At 45.0% G+C, this 19,829-nt stretch overlaps 1 protein-coding gene across 3 annotated transcripts in view; it reads right to left on the minus strand.

Annotated features, from left to right (window-relative positions):
* Positions 1 to 6,306: 6,306 nt before the first annotated feature.
* Positions 6,307 to 19,829, minus strand: part of KATNA1 (katanin catalytic subunit A1) — a 36,488-nt gene continuing 22,965 nt past the window's right edge. For all 3 annotated transcript variants that reach the window (XM_040965311.1, XM_040965312.1, XM_040965310.1), the window contains 7 exons: positions 18,117 to 18,238; positions 16,960 to 17,065; positions 15,550 to 15,708; positions 10,416 to 10,542; positions 8,832 to 8,966; positions 8,402 to 8,528; positions 6,307 to 6,660 (listed from right to left, as the gene is read on the minus strand). In XM_040965311.1, the coding sequence (XP_040821245.1) occupies positions 6,462 to 6,660; positions 8,402 to 8,528; positions 8,832 to 8,966; positions 10,416 to 10,542; positions 15,550 to 15,708; positions 16,960 to 17,065; positions 18,117 to 18,238 (975 nt within the window). In that variant the 3' untranslated portion in view covers positions 6,307 to 6,461. The remainder of the gene's footprint in view (positions 6,661 to 8,401; positions 8,529 to 8,831; positions 8,967 to 10,415; positions 10,543 to 15,549; positions 15,709 to 16,959; positions 17,066 to 18,116; positions 18,239 to 19,829) is intronic.

Here is a 19,829-nt window from a genome sequence, read left to right on the forward strand (position 1 = left end):
GCAAAAGTAAGATCTTTTTCTCTGTATCTCCTTTTCTCTGTATATCCACCTTTCAATTAAAAAAAAAATCTTAAAAAAAATTTTGTTTTGCAAACATTGCCCCGGAAAGTAATGGCTGCTTTTGTTTTTAAAAATTTATTTTTATTGGAAAGGCAGACACAGAGAGCAAGAAAGACAGAGAGAATGATTATCCATTTGCTAGTTCACTCCCCAAGTGGCCGCAAGGACCAGAGCTGTGCTGATCCAAAGCCAGGAGCCAGGAGCCTCCTCTGGGTCCCAATGCTTTGGGCTGTCCACTGCTTGCCCAGGCTACAATCAGGGAACTGAATTGGAAATGGAGCAGAACTGGCGCCAATATGGGATCCTGCCACTTGCAAAGGGAGGATTAACCAATTGAGCAGGGCCCAGCAATGACTAGTTACGTACACTACTTTTAAAACAAAAACAACAAAAAACTTTTTTCACAGGGCGATAAAGACAGGGTACATGCTCTTATCTGTTGCCCGCACTGGGTCCTCATCAGCAGGAAACGAATTGGGAACAGAGCTGGGACTCAACTTCAGGCACTCTGATGCAAGTCGGACATGTGTTTTAACTGCCAGGTCTAATACCTGCCCTTCATGATTTATTCTGCCGGAGCTCGAGAAGGGTGTGGTGGGCTCGGCCATAAAAGACACGGACACTGTCACTTGGTGTGCTCTCGTAACAGCTCGAGAAGAAGCTGTCCTTCTTATTTACTCAGACACAACACAAGCCTCTGCACAATCGTTTGATTGTTCTATTTTTACTTCCTGACTAAGTGGCTATGCACAGATGTTTGGTTATTTTTTACTTCATGGTCAACCAGGTGCTCTTCAAGACAATTCTGTAAGTTACCATGATAATTTTCTTCAAGCCAAGCCATTAGTCCTTCTTTAGCAGTAGCCTTTGGTGACAGCCAGGACTCCAAGGCCTTAGCACCTCCTGGTCAGTAATACATTCCTACCACATTGCTATTTCCACAACTTGCCCATCATTTAACGTGAGAAATAGGTTACAAGGGAAAAAACATAAAAAATCCAAAAGTTTCAAGTATTAAATCCCCCTACAATTACAGGCTCTATAACCCCATAAACAATCAAACAATAATCAGAAGCATATCTCTATAATATTAATAAAATCACCCTATAATTCCTCTAGTTAAAGTTACAAAGGCAGCTAAAGCAGCTACATTTTCTATACTCTGAAAAGCTGCAAGGATAGGCTAACCTTTAGGGTCACAGTGGCTATATTTTTTGCCATAGCAGGTTCAGTTCATACTCCCATCCCTTTCATTTGTTTGTAAGAGTCTTATCAAGCCATTTCCCAGAAGGCATGCTACATGTCTGGGCCAGATTACAGGGCAATGGGTAGGCACACAATAAGGTGTCCAGAAACAGCATGGGCTTAATTGTGCTCCCGTGCGCAGTCAAAGGCCCACTCACCAAGACATCAGCGACATTAACTCTCAAGCTCTCATCGGATGCCAAAACCATCTCACAGGGGCAAACAACAATGCCTCACTAGATTACAGAATTCTTACTGGGGTGTTTGAGTGTCCATGCAAACGGGGGTGAGACTGAGTCAAGGTGGTCAGAGAGAAATCCCCTGGGTCCTGCCGAAAAGCTGGAAGCTCCCTGAGATCTGCCAAACAGCTGGAAGCTCCCTGGGCCCTGCCAAACAGCTGGAAGCTCCCTGGGCCCTGCCAAACAGCTGGAAGCTCCCTGGGATCTGCCAAACAGCTGGAAGCTCCCTGGGCCCTGCCAAACAGCTAGAAGATCCCTGGGATCTGCCAAACAGCTGGAAGCTCCCTGGGATCTGCCAAACAGCTGGAAGCTCCCTGGGATCTGCCAAACAGGGGAGCTGTTCTTTTCACACTTTCCCATCATCCACACCTACTGCATGGACCCCAGCATTATTCTAATTTTATACTTTACAAGGCCACTATTTCTATCTCCATATTGTTAGAACATATGCCTGCAGTTTACAATTTGATCCTGAAATCACCAACCACTGAAATCATCAGCACTTTGATTTCTTTCTTCATTGTATGAGTTTTAGCACCAACTCCAGGGCTGGCTGGCATTGTGGGGTGGAAAGTAGGGCTGCTGCCTGTGATGCCAGCATTTCACATGGGCCCCAGTTCTCACTTCTCATCTGGCTTCCTGCTGATGTGCCTGGGAAGCAGGCTTATAGTCACTGGGCCCTGCTCCCACATGGGAAACCTGAAAGAGGCTCCTGGCTGCATTCCAGCCCAGCTCCAGCCATTGCAGCCATTTGGGAAGTGAACCAGTGAATGGAAGACCTCTCTCCAGCCCCTCTGATCTTCAACATTCAAACAAATAAAATGGTTTTTTAAGATTTATTTATTATTATTGGAAAGGCAGATATACAGAGAGGAGGAAAGAGAGGAAGATCTTCCATCTCCTGGTTCACTCTCCAAGTGACCGCAATGGCTGGAGCTGAGGCAATCTGAAGGCGGGAGCCAGGAGCTTCTTCTAGGTCTCCCACACGGGTGCAGGGTCCCAAGGTTTTGGGCCGTCCTCGACTGCTTTCTCCGCCACAAGCAGGGGGCTGTGATAGTACCTAGACTTAATGAGTATGATTAGAGTACAAGGAGCAACATGGGCTTAGAAACACCTACCTCCCTGTAGCACTGCCATTTATGTGGAAAGAACACAATGGCATGGTCCTCTCCACAACGCCGCCCCCCCCCCCCACTTTAAAATGCACAGTAAAATGAAGTGTACTCCCCCGGGAAGAAGAAGGAAGCTGTGGTGAAGGCAGGTGGGAAGGGACACATAGTGGGCATGGATTAAGCCTTGCTTTAATTCACTACTTCTGTAAAAATGTTCAGGAATTTCCAGCTATGCACTGGCTTATGTAAGAAGCTAGAGTTAGGGCCAGGCATGCGAACTGAAACCTCCACTCCATCTGCCGCTTTTGGCTGATGGGGGTAGGGGAGCTTAGCCTGGCCGGCTGCTTAAAAAGTAGCTGGCTCCATCATAGCTCGGAAGGCCAGTGTGTCTATTGGTGCTGGCTCCGCTTGTTGGCCACCCACCAAGGAGCTCTGAGGACTTGGGGTTGAGGAATTAATACCTAGGGACATCCATGGATAAGGCCACTGTACATGCAGGTGAGGAATGAATCCTGAGACAGCCTATGACAAGGCCACTGTACTTGTAGGTAAGTGAGGAGACGGGGACCTGGTGGTTTGAAGGTGAGAGACTAGAATATTTGTATGGGTGAGAACATTGCTGACTGCCACATACGAGCCTACATGAAGGCTAGGGCTGGGGGTCTGTCCAGCAGGGTTAGGTCCCAGTACATGACTATCAGAACAGGGGACGGGTCATATTAGGCAGGGTCAGGACACTAACCAGCACACGAGAGAACCAGGTCTTTGGGTGGATTCTGTGGGGGATAAGTGGGCCCAACCCTGTGAAAATATAAGTCCCACTGGTTAGTTCAAGAGTTAGGATGGTGATGGGCTGAACCAGGTGTGAACATGGAACCTGCCAACACTCACAGGTACTAGGGCCAAGAATAGGCTGGGCAGGGCCAGGCTGTAGCACCTGCATGTGTATCCAAAAACAGGGTTTGGTGCAGGCTAGCCTGCAACATCCTCTAGCTCATGCAAAGGCCAAGATGGAGGGGCAGGCTATGCCAGGCAAGGGCCTAGCACCTGCTGGTGCAAGAGAGATCTGGGTCTGGGAATGGGCCAAGTGGGGGAACCTGGGAAACTCCCTTATGGGGTCATAGCTCCCACTGGTGAATAAGTGGTCCAGAACTATGTGTCAGGCAAGCTGGGCAAAGTAGATCCATCGGTCGGCATGTGTGTGGGTTGGCTATGGAAGGGGGCAGACTGGACAGAGCCAAGGAAACCTTAGCCCACTGGTGAGTGCAGAAACCAGGTTGGAGTGCAGGTCATGCCAGGCCAGGGTATTACACCTACTGGTTCGCATGAGCCAGGGACAGGAGCAGACTGAGAAGGGCCAGGTTGCAGCACCTACCAGTGACAGTTGGGACTGGGAGCTGGCTCTGCCACACCAGGCTGCAGCATCTGAAGGCAAAGGCTAAGACGGATGAGGGGCTATGCCAGGCCAGGTCACAGTAACTACTGGCATGCGCGAGATCAGTAGATGGAAACAGGCCTGGCTGGGGAGCTAAGGGGACACCCTGGTTAGGGAATGATTCCCATTGGTGAGTGTGAGGGCCAGCGTAGGGGCAGGGGTCTGGTCTGGACATGGCTGCAGGATCCATCAGTATGTGTGTGGGCTGGGTATGGGATGCACAAAGCCGAGTTAGACTCCTGCACACACTGGTGCTTGTGAGAACCAGGGAGAGTGTAGATGGGCTAGGCTAGTTCTCTGCTCCTGCTGAGCCATGTGTGAGCTGTCTCTGGGTGTGGACCAGGCTTGGCTGGGCTGTAGCACCCAACAGTTAGAACCAGAAAGGGTGAGGGCTGGTCCTGCTAGGGCAGGAGGTGGACTAAATAGGGCTGGCCCATGGACCCATTGGTGTGTGTGGGATCTGGCATTCATTGGGAGAGGTTCTGATGGAGGAGCCTGGGCAATTCCTCTAGCAAGACAGTTTCTGCGGTGAGTGCAAGAACCACAACAGGGAGCAGCCCAGACTAAGCCAGGTTACGGTACCCCCGGGATACATTTGGCACAGGTAGGGGGCAGACCAGGCTGAACCAGTTCATATCACTCGCTGGTGGATCTGAGCACCAGAACAGTGTGGGTCAGGCCAGGTATAGTTGCAACACATAACAGTGCACATTACAGCTGGGATTAGATGCATGTTGGACTGGGCTAGGCTGTAACCCTCACCAGCATCAGCTGGAATTGGAGGTGGGCCGGGCCAGACTGGCAAATGCCAAGGTGAGATGGGCCATACAGACTGGGCCGCAGCACCCAACCTGCACATGTGAGAACCAGGGAGGGAGGAGGCAAAGCTGGTAGGGAGAATGTGGAGGGCTCCCCTGCTGGATCACCACTCCCACTGGAGAACATGAGCTGGGATGGGGGCAAACCACACTGGGCAAGGCTACATCTGTGGGCCTCATGTGAGCTAGATCAGGGGAAAGATGAGCTGGGCTGACCGTTCCTACTGATGCAAGCATAAATCAGAGTGGGTGAGGGTTGGTTGGGCTTTGCTTCAGCATCAGTTGTAAGTTGTAAGAGGCTGGCACTGGGGGGCTAATTCTGTCAAATTAAACAGCAGAACCACCTGGAGAGTGCATAATCCAGGAGTGGGAGTGGCCTAGGAGGGAAAAAATGGGCACCTCCCTCTTGGGCTACTATCCCACTGGAGAGCATGAAAACCAGTACTAGGGCAGGAGTAGCTAGACAGAACAGCATCTGCCAGCACATATACATGGGCTGGAAAGTAGGGCTTTTGGGTTGAACTAGGCTTCAATGATCATTGACATGTATGAGAGCTGAATGGGATGTGGGACAGACTGAACAAGTCTGTGGTACATACTGGCAAGCATGGGAGCCAGGGTAGGGGGCAGGCCTGGTAGGGGTTATGGGGAATTGCCCCAACTAGGCTGCAGCTCCCATTGGTTTGCGTGAGGGCCCAGTATGAAGTGGACAAGATCCAGCTGGACTGCAACACCCATTGGTTCACATGGAAGACAGGGCTGGAAACAGAACTGACCCAGCAAATGCAACCACCAGCATGTGCATAAGCTGACTGGGGCGATGGACAGTGCTGGACCCTGTACTGGCAAGCACACACAAGAATCAAGTCTTGGATCACCTCAGACGAAGTTTCTCTGGGGATCCCTCCAACTGAACTGCTGATCTCAGAACCCCAACCATGAAGAGACTATTTCAGCCAGCGGATTCTGAAGAGATTTCATCATGCTTGGAGTGGCGAGACTGGCAGCAATTCAGAAGTGTTGAACTATCAAAACTGCTTGAGCAGGACCCTTGGAGCATGCCCCACGTTGGGGACCTGGGATGAGTGGGAGGCTGGGTGGGGCTTTTACTTTTATCTCTCTTCTTACCCCGGATACAGAAAAACAAAATAATATTAATGTGGAAACAATGGTCTTACTCACTTTCCTGTAGCCCTTGACCCTTTGTGCCCTAATCAACTATGTAAAGATTATCAAAATAAAATAAAAAAAAAAAAAAAGAAAAATCCCAGAGCCTATGGAAATGTATAAAATGATAACAATAATAAAAGTAAAACAGTTTCACAAGCTAATTAACAGTATGTGCTACAACTGTACTACTGAAACAGAAATGAGGTAATGCTAAATTAAAACAAAGTTTCAGCTTAAAAAATTGCCTTTATTTAGAATCATGTTCTTTTTCTTTAAATCTTACCATTAAGAACATTAAAAAAATATAGCACTTAGTGAAATACTACATTTACTTATTTTTCAAAGACTTAAGGCAAATTTCTTACAATTTACATGTGAGAATTTAACATGATCCAAATTCAAATATCCACTTCTCGTATCTCTCAATGTCTGCAGCAGATACCGACTTGGAAACCTTCTTTAAAGCCATCTCAAAGTCTTCCATTGTCGTAGGCATGTGCATTTCTTCTCTTGAGAGATTTCGGATTTCTTCGGGGGTCAGACCTTCAATTCGCCTTCTCATTGCCATCAAGGATGCATCCCTAGATTTTAGGTTTAAAAAAATCACAAATGATTATTCTGACTATATGTAAAACTCTCTAATTATGCCCTTATCACAGGAGAGACACTGAGCAGCTAAGCCGCCCACGCCCCCACTGGAATACCCTGGTTACATTTCCCTCTGCGGTCTCTAGGTTCCTACTGCTGCAGGGAAGGTGGCAAGGCAGCAGGAAGGGCTCGATTGGTTCTCACTCCCTGCAAGGGAGACCTGGGTTGAGTTCCGGACTCCTGGCTCCAGCCACAGCCACAGTGAGCACTTGAAGAGTCAATCTGTCAAGTAAAATTTGAAAGTCTTACATTTACGTGTGTGTACTGCTCAGGACTGTGCCCTGGATAAAGACGTGTTCTGAGTTGTGCTGAAGCAAGGGGAGGTACACTGAAAATCAGTAACAACTGAGTAAGCGAGATAATCAAGGGAAGTGTTTACTCCTTTCCTGTTCTAGTGGAGAAACTTCTGCTAGGACAAAGGCACTTCAAAAAGTTCATGGAGAAATGAAATTCAAAGGCAATTTTCATGCAACAACTTTGTAGTTTAGTTTATTAAAGAAACAGCTCCCATCTGCTCTCAGATGCCCACAATGACCAATGCTGACCTCGGGCAAAGGTGGGAGCTGGGAATGTAATTCAGGTTCGGCAGAGGGTACCAGGAGCTCACTGCCAGTCAGCAGTGCTGCCTCCCAGGGCCTCTGCCTTAGCAGGAGACTGCCTTCAGGAGCTGGACAGAGCTGGTTTTCAAGCCCACGTCCTCTGTTGGGGGATGTGGGCATCTTAACTGTCAGGTTGACTGCAGAAACTTTAAAATCAACATGGTTTTCTTAAGAATATGCACTTCTCATAAACTAATTGAAGACCCATTGTATGTATGAATTTTAACATTATTTTTGGTACCAAATTAAACATTTGAGATACAGACACTGGAGAGCTCCCACCTCCTGGTTCACTCCCCAAATGCATGCAAGCAAGGCCCAGAGAAGGAACTCAACTCAAGCCACCTCTACCCAGCAACAGGCACTTAAGCCAACATCCCAGGAAGATCAAGTCAGGAGCTGGGAAACAAACTTAGGTACTTTACTATGAAAATGTGGGTGTCTTATTGGATAGTCCAAAGACTTACCTCAAGTTTATTTTTTTCACCATCTTCCACAAACATTTGGAGTCCCCCTGTACAATTATTGTATATATGTATACAACTGTCCTTCCCAATCTTGGTAACCCTGTGCAGTATGCTTTCTAGAGACAGAAACTAACGTAGTCAAGCCCCTTGCTGACAAGCATCTGAGCCAGTATGTAAGGTCAGGCTGAAACTTACTAAGTTGCTTACTACTGCTGTTCCTATCACATTCAGGATAGGTGCACTGAAAATGAGACGGCCCTAGATAGGCCAAACCAGTTTACTTACTATAGTCATTTTCTATGTTACAGTATGGAATGCACTGGTAAGTTTTAAAATCTAAGACAATAACTGATTTACTACATTTCACAAATTCCTTTAACCTTATGTTCTTGAACTTGTAGCTTTTAAATATACTATAGATTCTACACTGACACAAAAGATACCCAAATACGACTCTAACACCTGCTCGCACTTAACTTGCAGAGTGTGGCGCTGACCACAGACTGTAAGGCAGGTCTTTACACTCATCTATCTTATCATAAAAACATGATAGAAATATATATATGTATATATGCCCACAGAAACCTCTCCTTCCAAATCATACACACCTGCACACGTTGGTGATGTCCGCCCCTGAGTAGCCCTCCATGTTTTCCGCGATGCTTGCGAGGTCCACGTCATCGGCCAGCTCCAGCTCACGCAGACTGATCCGTAACAGCTCCTCCCGGCCCTTGGCTGGGGGCACAAGCAGTTTAAAACGTGAGCCTCAGCAAAGCAGAGTGCACTTTTTCTCAAGTTTACTTCCTGCGGGTTGTTTTCCAGTTCTTAGAGCTTATCCACTTGGAATTTCATGAACTATTCCTCCGTTGAGTTTTTGATCTCTTTGTATCAAGGTGTGCAGGTTCCAGATAGAGCCAAAGTGGTAATATGAGGATAGCTTCTATTTCTTATCTCGTTAAGACAGCCACTTTAAACCAAATCTTAATCAAAACTAGTTAAGGATTAATACCTTTCCTGACAAGATACAAATGAAGGTACCTGATGGTAATGGAATATAGATGCGCTTCTCAAGACGTCGCCGTAAAGCCTCATCTATATCCCAGGGAAAGTTAGTGGCTGCCAAAACCATTACCATTTTGGAAGGATCATCATTTTCAGAAGCACCTCCAACACCTGAAAGAAGTGTAAGGAGACAGTAAAAAACATTAAGTGCACTGCGCAAAATAAAGCTCAGTATTTAAAGATTATCAAACATTAGCACACTACAAGATAGTATAATTGACAGCCCTTGAAGATTTAGAAAGCTGGGGGCTGGCATGGTAGTAGGGTATCCTAAACCTCTGCATGTGGTTCTGGAAACCCATATGGGTACTGATTCAAGTATCAGCTGCTGCACTTCCAGTCTAGCTCCCAACTTATGCCTTGGGAAAGCAGCAGAGGCTGGCCCAGGTACCTGGGCCTCCGAACCCATGTCAGAGGCTTGGAGAAGCTCCTCTTGGCTGCCAGTTTTGGAATGGACTAGCTCTGGCCTTTTGGGGAATGAACCAACAGATGGAAGATCTAGCTGTGTCTCTCCTCTCTGTATAACTGTCTTTCCAAAAAAAAAAAAAAAAAGAATAAAGCTTGAAAAACAAATTTAGAAAGTTTACTGGTACACGTTGAGTAGAGGAGGCACATTTGCAGTGGTGGTCAAATGGTTGGCTTTCTCCCATCCACCTGCACTGGGAGCTTTCTCAGCCTTTCAGATACGTACATACATACATAGATTCTAAACGTTCATAGAATATGACATTAAAAGAAAACCTGAATAAATTTTCCATGAGTTTCCAAAACTTACTTACAAGTGAATTTATAATCTAAGGAAAATGAGTTTTCTGTGATGTACAAAAATTGACTCATAACAGATGTCATCAAGAGTAGTTCAGCTTGGGGTCAGTGTTGTAGCATAGCATCTTAAACTGCTACCTGTAACACCAGCACCCCACATAGGTACAGATTTCATGTCCCCACTTCCCATCCAGCTCCCTACTAACAGCCCGGGGGAAGTGCAGAAGCTGGCCCAGACGGCCCAAGTGCTTGGGTCCCTGTAAGCACATGGATGATCGGGAAGAAGCTCCGAGCTTTCCGCCTGGCTCAGTCCTGGCTGTTGTGTTCACCTGGGCAGTGAGCCAGTAGATGGAAGATAACAAGATAAACAGTTCAATCTTTTAAATAGCTGAACTCTATCATATAATACTTTTCAAAACATACATAACCACTTAAGGCTACTTTATTTGCATTTATTTCTATTTCAGAATGGCTACCAATAAACAAGATCACTAATATGCCAAAGGGCTCCCTGTAGATGGCCGCTGGGAGAGCTGTACCATGCCAGCCGCCTTGGATGCAGCTGGAGCTATCAACAACACCTAAAGGCTTTGTGGAGAGAGAGGAGGGGGAGACGGGCAGGGAAGAAAGGGGGGATGGGGAAGAAGTCCTATACCTACAAAAATGTAGTATATAATGGAAAATAGTAATTTTTTTACAAAATGTAATAATAAAAAGCCATGTAGTTAGCTCTCTGGGGAGAGCCAGCCGCCGTGGCAAGCTGACCTCCCGCCAGGGCAGCCCAGGCATACCTACCATCCATCTGCACCAGGAGCTCTGCCTTCACCCTTCTGCTGGCTTCGTGCTCTTCGGAAGTCCCCCTGCGACTACAAATGGAATCTATCTCGTCAATAAATATGGTGGCTGGAGAATAAAATCGAGCCTAAAAGAATAAACCACAGAACACAGAATTTTTGTTTTATTTAAAAATAATCCACAAGTCAGCAATGAGAAAGCAGGTAAGTACAGCATTCCCTCTGGCCCTAATACTGGGGCGAGAGGACAGTCTAGCAGCAAACGTAGCTCCTAATGCACTTACTTATTTGAATATATTGGTATTTTTTCCCACTCAACAATGCAAGTGAATATATACTTATCTGACATATACCCAAGATTATTCTGGTATACTGTAACAATGTGGATAACTGTGGTGGGGGAACGTTTATAGATACTAATATTAGCAAGTATTTTAAAGGTCTCAAAAAACAGTTTACAGAACCATCACCTTACGTAAAGTCATAGAGACTGCCTCCGAGAGACTTCTTTTATTCACTGTATTGAAATGCAGAAGCAGAACTCTCCCCTGCACTAGTTCACACGCGGATGCCTGTGGTCTGGGCCAGTCAAAGCCAGGAATGCAAATCAAGCATGTCCGTCATCACCCATTGCCTCCCAGGATGTGCCACAGGAACAAGGCACAGAGTGGGACTTCAGCACAGGTGCTCCAAGGTGGGACTCAGGCAGCCCACACAGGGTTTTCACCACCGTGTCAAATGCCTGCTTCTCCAAGAAATTCTAAATTGCCTTTTTTTTTGGTTTAATCTTACTTTTTTTCCTAAAGATTTGTTTTCATCTGAAAGGCAGATTTACAGAGAGAGATTCTCCATCTGCTGGTTCATTTCCCAAATGGCCTCAATGGTCAGAACTGAACCAGTCTGAAGCCAGGAGCTTCTGTGTCTCCCATGTGGGTGCAGGAGCCCATGGACATGGGCCATTTTCTGCTGCCTCCCTAGGCACAGTAGCAGGGCTGGGTCAGAAGCTGAGTAGCTGGGACTTGAACCAAGCCCACTGGGATGCCAGCACCACTGCTGGAAGTTATTACACTAAGGTGGTGGCTTCTCAGTTTACTATTTAGGAACATTAAAGTATATTTAGTCCTGCCAACTAGAAATTTAATAATTTATATGTTACAAGGGGTTGTTTTTTTATTTAATCTATTTGAAAAACATAACTCCCATCCAATGACTTCTCCCCTTGAGGGGTCTGGGACAGGCTGAAGCCAGAAGCCAAAACCTCAAGCTGAGTCTCCCATGTGGGGAGCAGGGTCTCCACTTAAGCTGTCACCTGCCACCTTCCAGAGTATGCAAAAGTAGGAAGTTTGAATCCAAAGCATAACAGGTACTCAACGCAGACACACCGACATGAGAGCCCCTCAAACTATGCCTTAACTGCTTGCTAAATACCGCCCCTCAAACCCAGCCCAGGTTTTCTTTTAGTCATGATAAATTTCACATTACACACACTATTTTAAAGTATGTAATTCAATGCTTGGTATCTTCACAGTGTTATACAAACAGTGCCATTACTTAACTGCAGAATATTTTCAGCATCTCAAAATAATAACCGACAGTCTCTCCCTCACCTGGTTTCTAGCACAAACTAACTTATGTGCTTTCTTTATGCATTTGCCTATACTGGACATTCATAGCAATGCAACCATACAATGGATGGCCTTTCGTGTCCAGCTTCCTTTATTTCACATACTGTTGCTAAGGTTTGTTTATGTTATGGCATATATAATACTTCATTTTTTTTTAGAACTAATATCCCCAGAGTTAAATGCATTTCTTCCTCAAAGTAATAGGGAAGATTAATCTGATCCATTAACTAACAGACCTAGTCAAATATTAACATAATAAAGAGTTATCAAACACTGAACAGCACTGCCCAGCTTTTTAAGGAGTCTGAGAAAGGAATTTATTGAAATAACTAAGAACACATTGTTAAATCATTTTTAAGTTCAAATATTCAAGCTTATAGAACCACTATAGCAGAAAGTTTGCACCTAAAATAACCAACATTTCTGGCAGACAGAATTCAGATGAACAAACAGTATTTAAAACGTTTCCTACACATACAAGTCCAGAATGGGAAGTAACTATTACAGCTGTGAATGTTCAACCACACTGTCTCGTCAGTTCTCTGCTCTGTAAGGCTATGATGCAGTATAATCGAAGAGGGGAGGTAACCGTACTGAAAATACTATGTTCTCAAAGTACAAACTTAGAGTTAGTCTGTTTATTTTGAAAATCCAGACATCTAAATCCTTCTTATAGTTCAAAATCTGAATTCTAAGTCATGTAATTCCCTCCAAAGTTCCTGACAATATAACAAAAATTACACATTTGAGCTTTTGTGTGCGTTATGTGAAAAGTTCCAGATACATTTTCATCAAATTTAGGTCACTGTAAAACGTGGGCACTGGTTCATGTCCTGGAAGCTCCACTTCTCATCCAGTTCCCAGCCTGTGGCCTGGGAAAGCAGTCCAGGAGGGCCCAAAGCCTTGGGATCTTGCATACATGTGGGAGACCGGGAAGAAGCTCCTGCCTCCTGGCTCTGGATCGGTTCAGCTCTGGCTGTTGTGGCCATTTCGTAGCTACTTAGGGGGGTAAATCAGCAGACAGGAGATCTTTTTCTCTGTATCTCCTCCTCTCTGTATATCTGCCTTTCCAGCAAAAAATTAAAATAAATCTTTAAAGAGTAAAAATAAAATAAAATTCTACTTTAGAACACTTATCAACGGCTTTATATCAAGCCATGTACACACACTTGCTTATTCAGCCTCCGCACACGCCAGCAGGTCTTGCAGACAAAGTATCTGAGGATGGGGAGAGGAAGTGAGCTGCCTCTAGGTAATCAGTCAGCAAAGTGACTCAGACAGGATTTGATCAGGTCACCTGACTAAGAAATGCACATTTAACTATTCACTCTCTCTGGCTATTTTTTTAAAAGGATATCATTTTGGAATATTAGTGATATAATTTTATTTAAGCAATGGTCAAAATATCTTCTAAACGTAATCTAACAGATGGGCTATTAAGAAGATACTGGGTCCAGTGTGATAGAATAGTGGCTCAAGTCCTTGCCTTGAATGTATCGGGATCCCATTTGGGCGCTGGTTCTAATCCCAGCGGCTCTACTTCCCTTCCAGCTCCCTGCTTGTGGCCTAGGAAGGCTGTCCAGGACAGTCCAAAGCCTTGGGACCCTGTACCTGCGTGGCAGACTGGAAGAGGTTCCTAACTCCTGGCTTCAGATTGGCTCAGTTCCAGCTGTTGTGGCAGCTCGGGGAGTGAACCATTGGACGGAAGATCTTCCTCTCTCTCTTCCTCTTTGTATATCTGCCTTTCCAATAAAAATAATCTCTCAAAAAAAAAAAAAAAAAAAAGAAAAAGCTACTAAGAAGGTTAAAATTCACATTGTAGCTTAAGAACTGTAGAATTCAAAAGAAAATGGGAATTACAAAGGAAGAACTTTTTCAAAAACGGAATAATCTGAAATTCTGAAAGTCTAGTTTCTGCTAAACAGGTAAATGCGGTCATCTAAGTCGTTTTATTTTGTTGTTGTTGTTTTAAAAAATTTATTTATTTTTATTGGAAAGTAAGATATACAGAGAAAAGGAAAGACAGAGGAGAGCTTCCGTCTGTTGATTTACTCCCCAAGCAGCCGCAATGACTGGTGCTGCACCGATCCAAAATCAGGAGCCAGGAACTACTTAGAGGTCTACCACGCAGCTGCAGTGTCCCAAGGCTTTTGGCCATCCTTGACTGCTTTCCCAGGCCACAAGCAGGGAGCTGGATGGGAACTGGGGCCATTGGGATTAGAGCTGGCGCCCATATGGGATCCCAGTGTGTGCAAGGTGAGGAATTTAACCACCATGCTACTATAATGGGTCCACATCATCTAAGTATAGTTTGCTATGGTTAAGAATGCACAACTTGGTCACTATCTGTGTAATAGTATAACTCTGCCCTAGTACATGTAACTGTAAGTTTTTTTTTTCCTAAATATTGATTTATTTTTATCTGAAAGGTAGATTTTCACAGATAGCAGATGGAAAAACTATCTGTGAAAATCTACCTTTCACTCCCCAGTAGCCACAGTGAGCAGAGCTCAGCTGAGCGCTCTTCCACATGGGTGCAGGGTCCAAGGCCTCACGCTATCCCTCCATTGCTTTCCCAGGACATACACAGGGAGCTGCATGGGAAGAGGAGCAGCTGGGAAGCTGGGACACGAACCAGCACCCTTATGGGATCCTGGCACTTGTAAACGGAGGATTGCTTGCTATCGTACCATTCCAGCCCTATGACTACTCTATTTCTGAGAGGGAAGATTTTATAATCGTTAAAGTACAACAGAATGTGTTGAATTAATTTTTAAAAATATTTTTACTAAAAGTTGAGGAATTAGGAAAAAGTAAACAACTTAATCTATTGACTGGATCATTAAACTTTTGGTATAGTTGATAGATCAGAGGCATTCCAACTCTAACAAGTCCTCGTGACCTACCTTTCGGCAGCATTGTTAAAATACTTGCCAAGGTAGCAAATAAACCTGGTGATTTTTTTTTTTTAAAGATTTATTTACTTATTGGAAAGTCAGATATACAGAGAGGAGGAGAGACAGAGAGGAGAATCTTCCGTCAAATGATTCCTTCCCCAAGTGACCACAACGGCCAGTGCTGCGCTGATTGAAAGCCAGGAGCCAGGAACTTCTTCCAGGTCTCCCACACGGGTGCAGGATCCCAAAGCTTTAGGCTGTCCTCAACTGCTTTCCCAGGCCACAAACAGGGAGCTGTATGGGAAGTGGAGCTGCCGGAATTAGAACCGGCGCCCATATGGGATCCTGGTGCGTTCAAGGCGAGGATGTTAGGTGCTAGGCCTCGCCGCCAGGCCCAAACCTGGTGATTTTTAAAACTTGACAATTTCATAATTATTATGAACATAAGGAAACAAAAATAATTAGATAAATCAGCAGGTATCCATCTACTTCTTGAGGAAAGGAGAAAGAAACTTGAGCCACTCATGCCCATCAAGGGGGCAGGCAGGCAGGCAGGCAGGCAGGCAGGCAGGTAGGCTGCACTGAGGAGCCGAGAGCCACCTCCACCACTCACCATTTCAAACAGCAGACGGACAAGCTTCTCTGACTCGCCTCGGTACTTGGAAGTCAGAGTTGATGAAGAGACATTGAAGAACGTTGTCTTGCATTCTGTAGCTACTGCTTTAGCAAGGAGGGTCTTCCCTGTGCCAGGTGGCCCAACCATCAGTACTCCCTATTGGGAACACAATACCGTAAGGAAACGACTCATTATACAGTACTAAGACAAATAAAGAGCAGGTAAGTAGAAAAGTATTTTAACACAAATTTATTTTTTCCATTACAAAAGGAAGACAATCACGTTATTACAAATTTGGAAATCAGAGATGAGAAAAAGTAGTTAATAATACTGATGCTCTGAGACAGGCATCACTGGCATCTGCCAAACTTTCTGCTCAAATCAGCTTTTTATCTGAAATAGTGCATGCAAGTATGTCTATTACATATCATTTAGCCTTTAAAGTATTTCTAAAATATCAGTTTGTGCAGGATTACCCATTACCACATTTTTCAAATCCAGGAAACATCTCTTCTCTTTTAAAGATTTATTTTTATAGGAAAGGCAGACATAAATAGAGAGAAGCAGAGACAGCAAGGAAGACCTTCCGTCTGCTGGTTCACTCCCCAAGTGACTGCAATGGCTGGAGCCAAGCTGATCCAGAGCCAGGAGCCTCTTCCCGGCTTCCCAGGCAGGCGTGTGGTCCCAAGGCACTGGGCCATCCCCGAATGTTCTCTCAGGTCATAAGCAGGGAGCTGGATGGGAAATGGAGCAGCTGGGACATGAACCGGCGTCCATATGGGATCCTGGGCGTGCAAGGTAAGGACTTCAGCCAGTAGGCTACTATGCCGGGCCCCTAAGAAACATTTTTGAGCCTCTTTTCAGATTAGCCCATGACTTTAAAAAGTACTCATTAAGGCTCAGTGACTCTGCACCTGCATAGGAGACCCGGAAGAGCTCCTGGCTCCTGGCTTTGGACTGGCTCAGCTCCAGCCGTTGCAGCCACTTGGGAGTGATCCATTGGATGGAAGATCTTCCTCTCTGTCTCTCCTCCTCTCTGTACATCTGTCTTTCCAACAAAAGTAAATAAATCTTTAAAAAAAAAAAGTACTCCTTAAATGTATACACTTTACATAAATTTCTTAAGATGGTAAGTTCTGTAACATGTTGTATAAAATGGAAGTTTTTTTGCATTAGATGAGGAGGCCTATCTACAAATGCATGATTATTCAAATCTGTTACGTAGTCCACCTCCTGAGATCAGATTGCATCTTTTTCTTCTGGGAAACTTGCAATAGTTTTTTACTTACATTTTAATTGAAAAGCTTAACTGCTCCATTTTTTCCTTACACTTTCCCCAACACAGATAATATGGGGTCTATCAATGTGGGGTGATTTGCTCTGATGATGCAGCCACTGTAAACTTACCTTCCACGGTCTCCTAATGCCCTTAAAAAATTCTGGCATCCACATTGGTAAGACCACAGCTTCCTTAAGCAACTTCTTAGCTTCTACTAAGTCAGCAATATCATCCCTGAAAGAGAGGAGCCTAATGAGCAATCCCTTTGGTTCTACATTTAACCACACAGAGCCCTGGAGCACCACTGAGCACAGGATCTCCCCCTGCTGGCACAGTGCTCGGCCGCTCTCCAGGCATTGCTGCCAAGTACAGTGGAAAGTCCTCCTGTCAACCAGTGCATCTAGAGTACAATCTACATCTTCAACGTGGGGCGCTATCAGCTCTTCAGCTTGGCTCAAGTGCTATCAAGTGTTAGCATGACATCTCAGTTGAAATGCCTGCCCTTGTGGTTCTCACTCCATAAGATTCCTAACTTAGAAACAATCAGTTTTTAAAAAAAACAAGAAAGCATACAGCAGAGACAGACAGTGACATTGCTGCTTTGCCCTGACTCTATTGGGCAGCAGATGAACAGGATCCTAGCGACTGCAGTGAGGTCATTCAGAAGCACCAGAACTCCTCAACTGCCGCTCCCCGGGGGAAATGCAAAGGCTTTGCATGGGTTAAATATCACATACCAAAAGTCAAAAAGAATTAAGTATTACCCAAAACTATGCCTAATTCTCACTAAGGTTCAAATAAAAAACATGTTAATAGAACATATGTAACACTGTGGAAAAGTTACTGTGATAATCTATAATCTTTTGTCCCCTAAATCAATGTCTCCTACTGCATGATTAAAATACACATCTCTGATTAGAAATATTAATAAAAAACCAACTGCTCTAATAAAAAATAAAAACATCTTGAGACTACTACCAATAACGTGGAACATCCATGCATTAAAATCATTGCCTCACCACTGGAAGCATATATCAAAAAATATCAAAAATAATGAAATCTCTAAAATCTTAATCTCATTTTGTGGAGAATTTATATACTAAAAAAAAAAAAAAATCAAGACAAAGGAATTGGTGCCGTTGGAAGCAAATGCACTTTCTGGCTCTCTGTCCTGCTCCGCTGTGTCCACTCTCAGCCTGCAGAGAGCCCTCAGGGAAAGCCGACATCCGCTCCGTGTTCGGCTCCCAAGGGCACCGGCAGCACTGCCTGTTGCAACGTGACTTACCATCGGACATTGGGATTCTGAGAAATTATGTCTCGTTCCAGAGCTTCCACTAAGTCCTTGTCGTATCCGGTACTATCAAATCTACTTGTCTCTGGCTCTGTAACTGCTGCAGGTGATTTGTTCTGTATAGGAAAAAAAAAAAAAGGACTGACTCAAAATTATATTTTCTGCCTGTAAGAGAGAAGCAAAAATTGGATTCAACTGATATTCTTTGGAAAGCTAATACAATACAAATGATGAGAATAATATCAAAGACCCTAGGTCTTCTTCCATCAACAGTTTCATATTCAATTTTCACTTTTATTAAAATACGGTAGCCTGCCGGCTAGAGTCCTTGCCTTGTATGTCGGGATCCCATGTGGACATCGGTTGTAGTCCTGGCGACCCTGTTTGCCATCCAGCTCCCTGTTTGTAGCCTGGGAAAGCAGTCAAGAACAGCCACAAGCCTTGGGACCCTGTACCTGCATGGGAGACCCAGAAGAGGCTCCAGGCTCCCAGCTTCAGATTGGCTCACTCTGGCCACTGCAGTCACTGCGGGAATGATTCATTGGATGGAGGATCTTTCTCTATATATCTGATTTTCTAGTGAAAATACAATACATTTTTAAAAAATATATGACTACTGCATTAAAGGAAAGTAACAAAAAAAGCCATGCATATGAACTGGCTGGCATCACAAAATTTATATGGAGATAGTGAATGCTACTAAAATCAGTCCTTTAATTGTCCCCCTAATCCTCCTAAAGAAACAGCTTAGGCCTGAGGTGGGACTCCTCTCAGGTTGCATGATGAGGGTCACTGGGGCCAGATCCCACACTTCACTGAAGTACCCAGGGCACCACGGCAAATTCACAAGGCACTGTGGGAAAGTTCAATTTTTTGAGAGAAATATAGCCTCAAACCGCTGAGCACTATATAAGCAAGTTACCTGCTAGAAATAATTCACAGTTCCTAAATTAAGACTATTATCAGACCCGCGTGGTAGCCTAGTGGCTGAAGTCCTCCCCTTGAATCTGCCAGGATTCCATATGGGCGCCAGTTTGTATCCCAGCTGTTCTACTTCCCTTCCAGTTCCCTCTCTTATGGCCTGGGAAAGCAGTCCATGGTGGCCCGAAGCCTTGGGACCCTGCACCTGCATAGGAAAACCAGAGGAATCTCCTGGCTTCTGATCGGCTCAGGGCTCAGTTCCAGCTGTTGCAGCCACTTGGGAGTGAGCCAGTGGATGTAAGATCTTCCTCCCTGTCTCTCCTTCTCTCTGTAAATTTCCCTTTCCAATAAAAATAAATAAATAAATAAACAAACAAACAAATACTACAATCTAAGGAAGTAGGGGGGGCTCAGGGAAAGACTACTATTTCCTTTCAGTAATGGCCAACTGTTGTGAATCTGGTTATTTGTCAGTTTCTGCAATGACAGGTATGGTAATTGGATGGCATTACGGCATAACAGCCAATGATGGTACCCCATGTGGGTGCCAGTTTGATTTCTGGCTGCTCCACTTCTCACTCAACTTCCTGCCAGTGTGCCTGGGAAAGCAGTGGAGGACAGACTCTACACTCATATGAATGACCTGGAAGCAGTTCCTGACTTCAGGCCATCCCAGCGCCACACTTGCAGTCATCTGGGGAGTGGGCCAGCAGAGGATTTCTGTCTCTACCCTACTCTCTGCAACTCTGCCTTAAAAAAAACCCAAACAGAGGTTTGGCTGGCAAG

The sequence above is a fragment of the Ochotona curzoniae genome, unplaced genomic scaffold, assembly GCF_017591425.1.
Source record: "Ochotona curzoniae isolate NIBS_2020 unplaced genomic scaffold, NIBS_Ocur_1.0 scaffold_3890, whole genome shotgun sequence".
In the NCBI taxonomy this organism is placed as follows: domain Eukaryota; kingdom Metazoa; phylum Chordata; class Mammalia; order Lagomorpha; family Ochotonidae; genus Ochotona; species Ochotona curzoniae.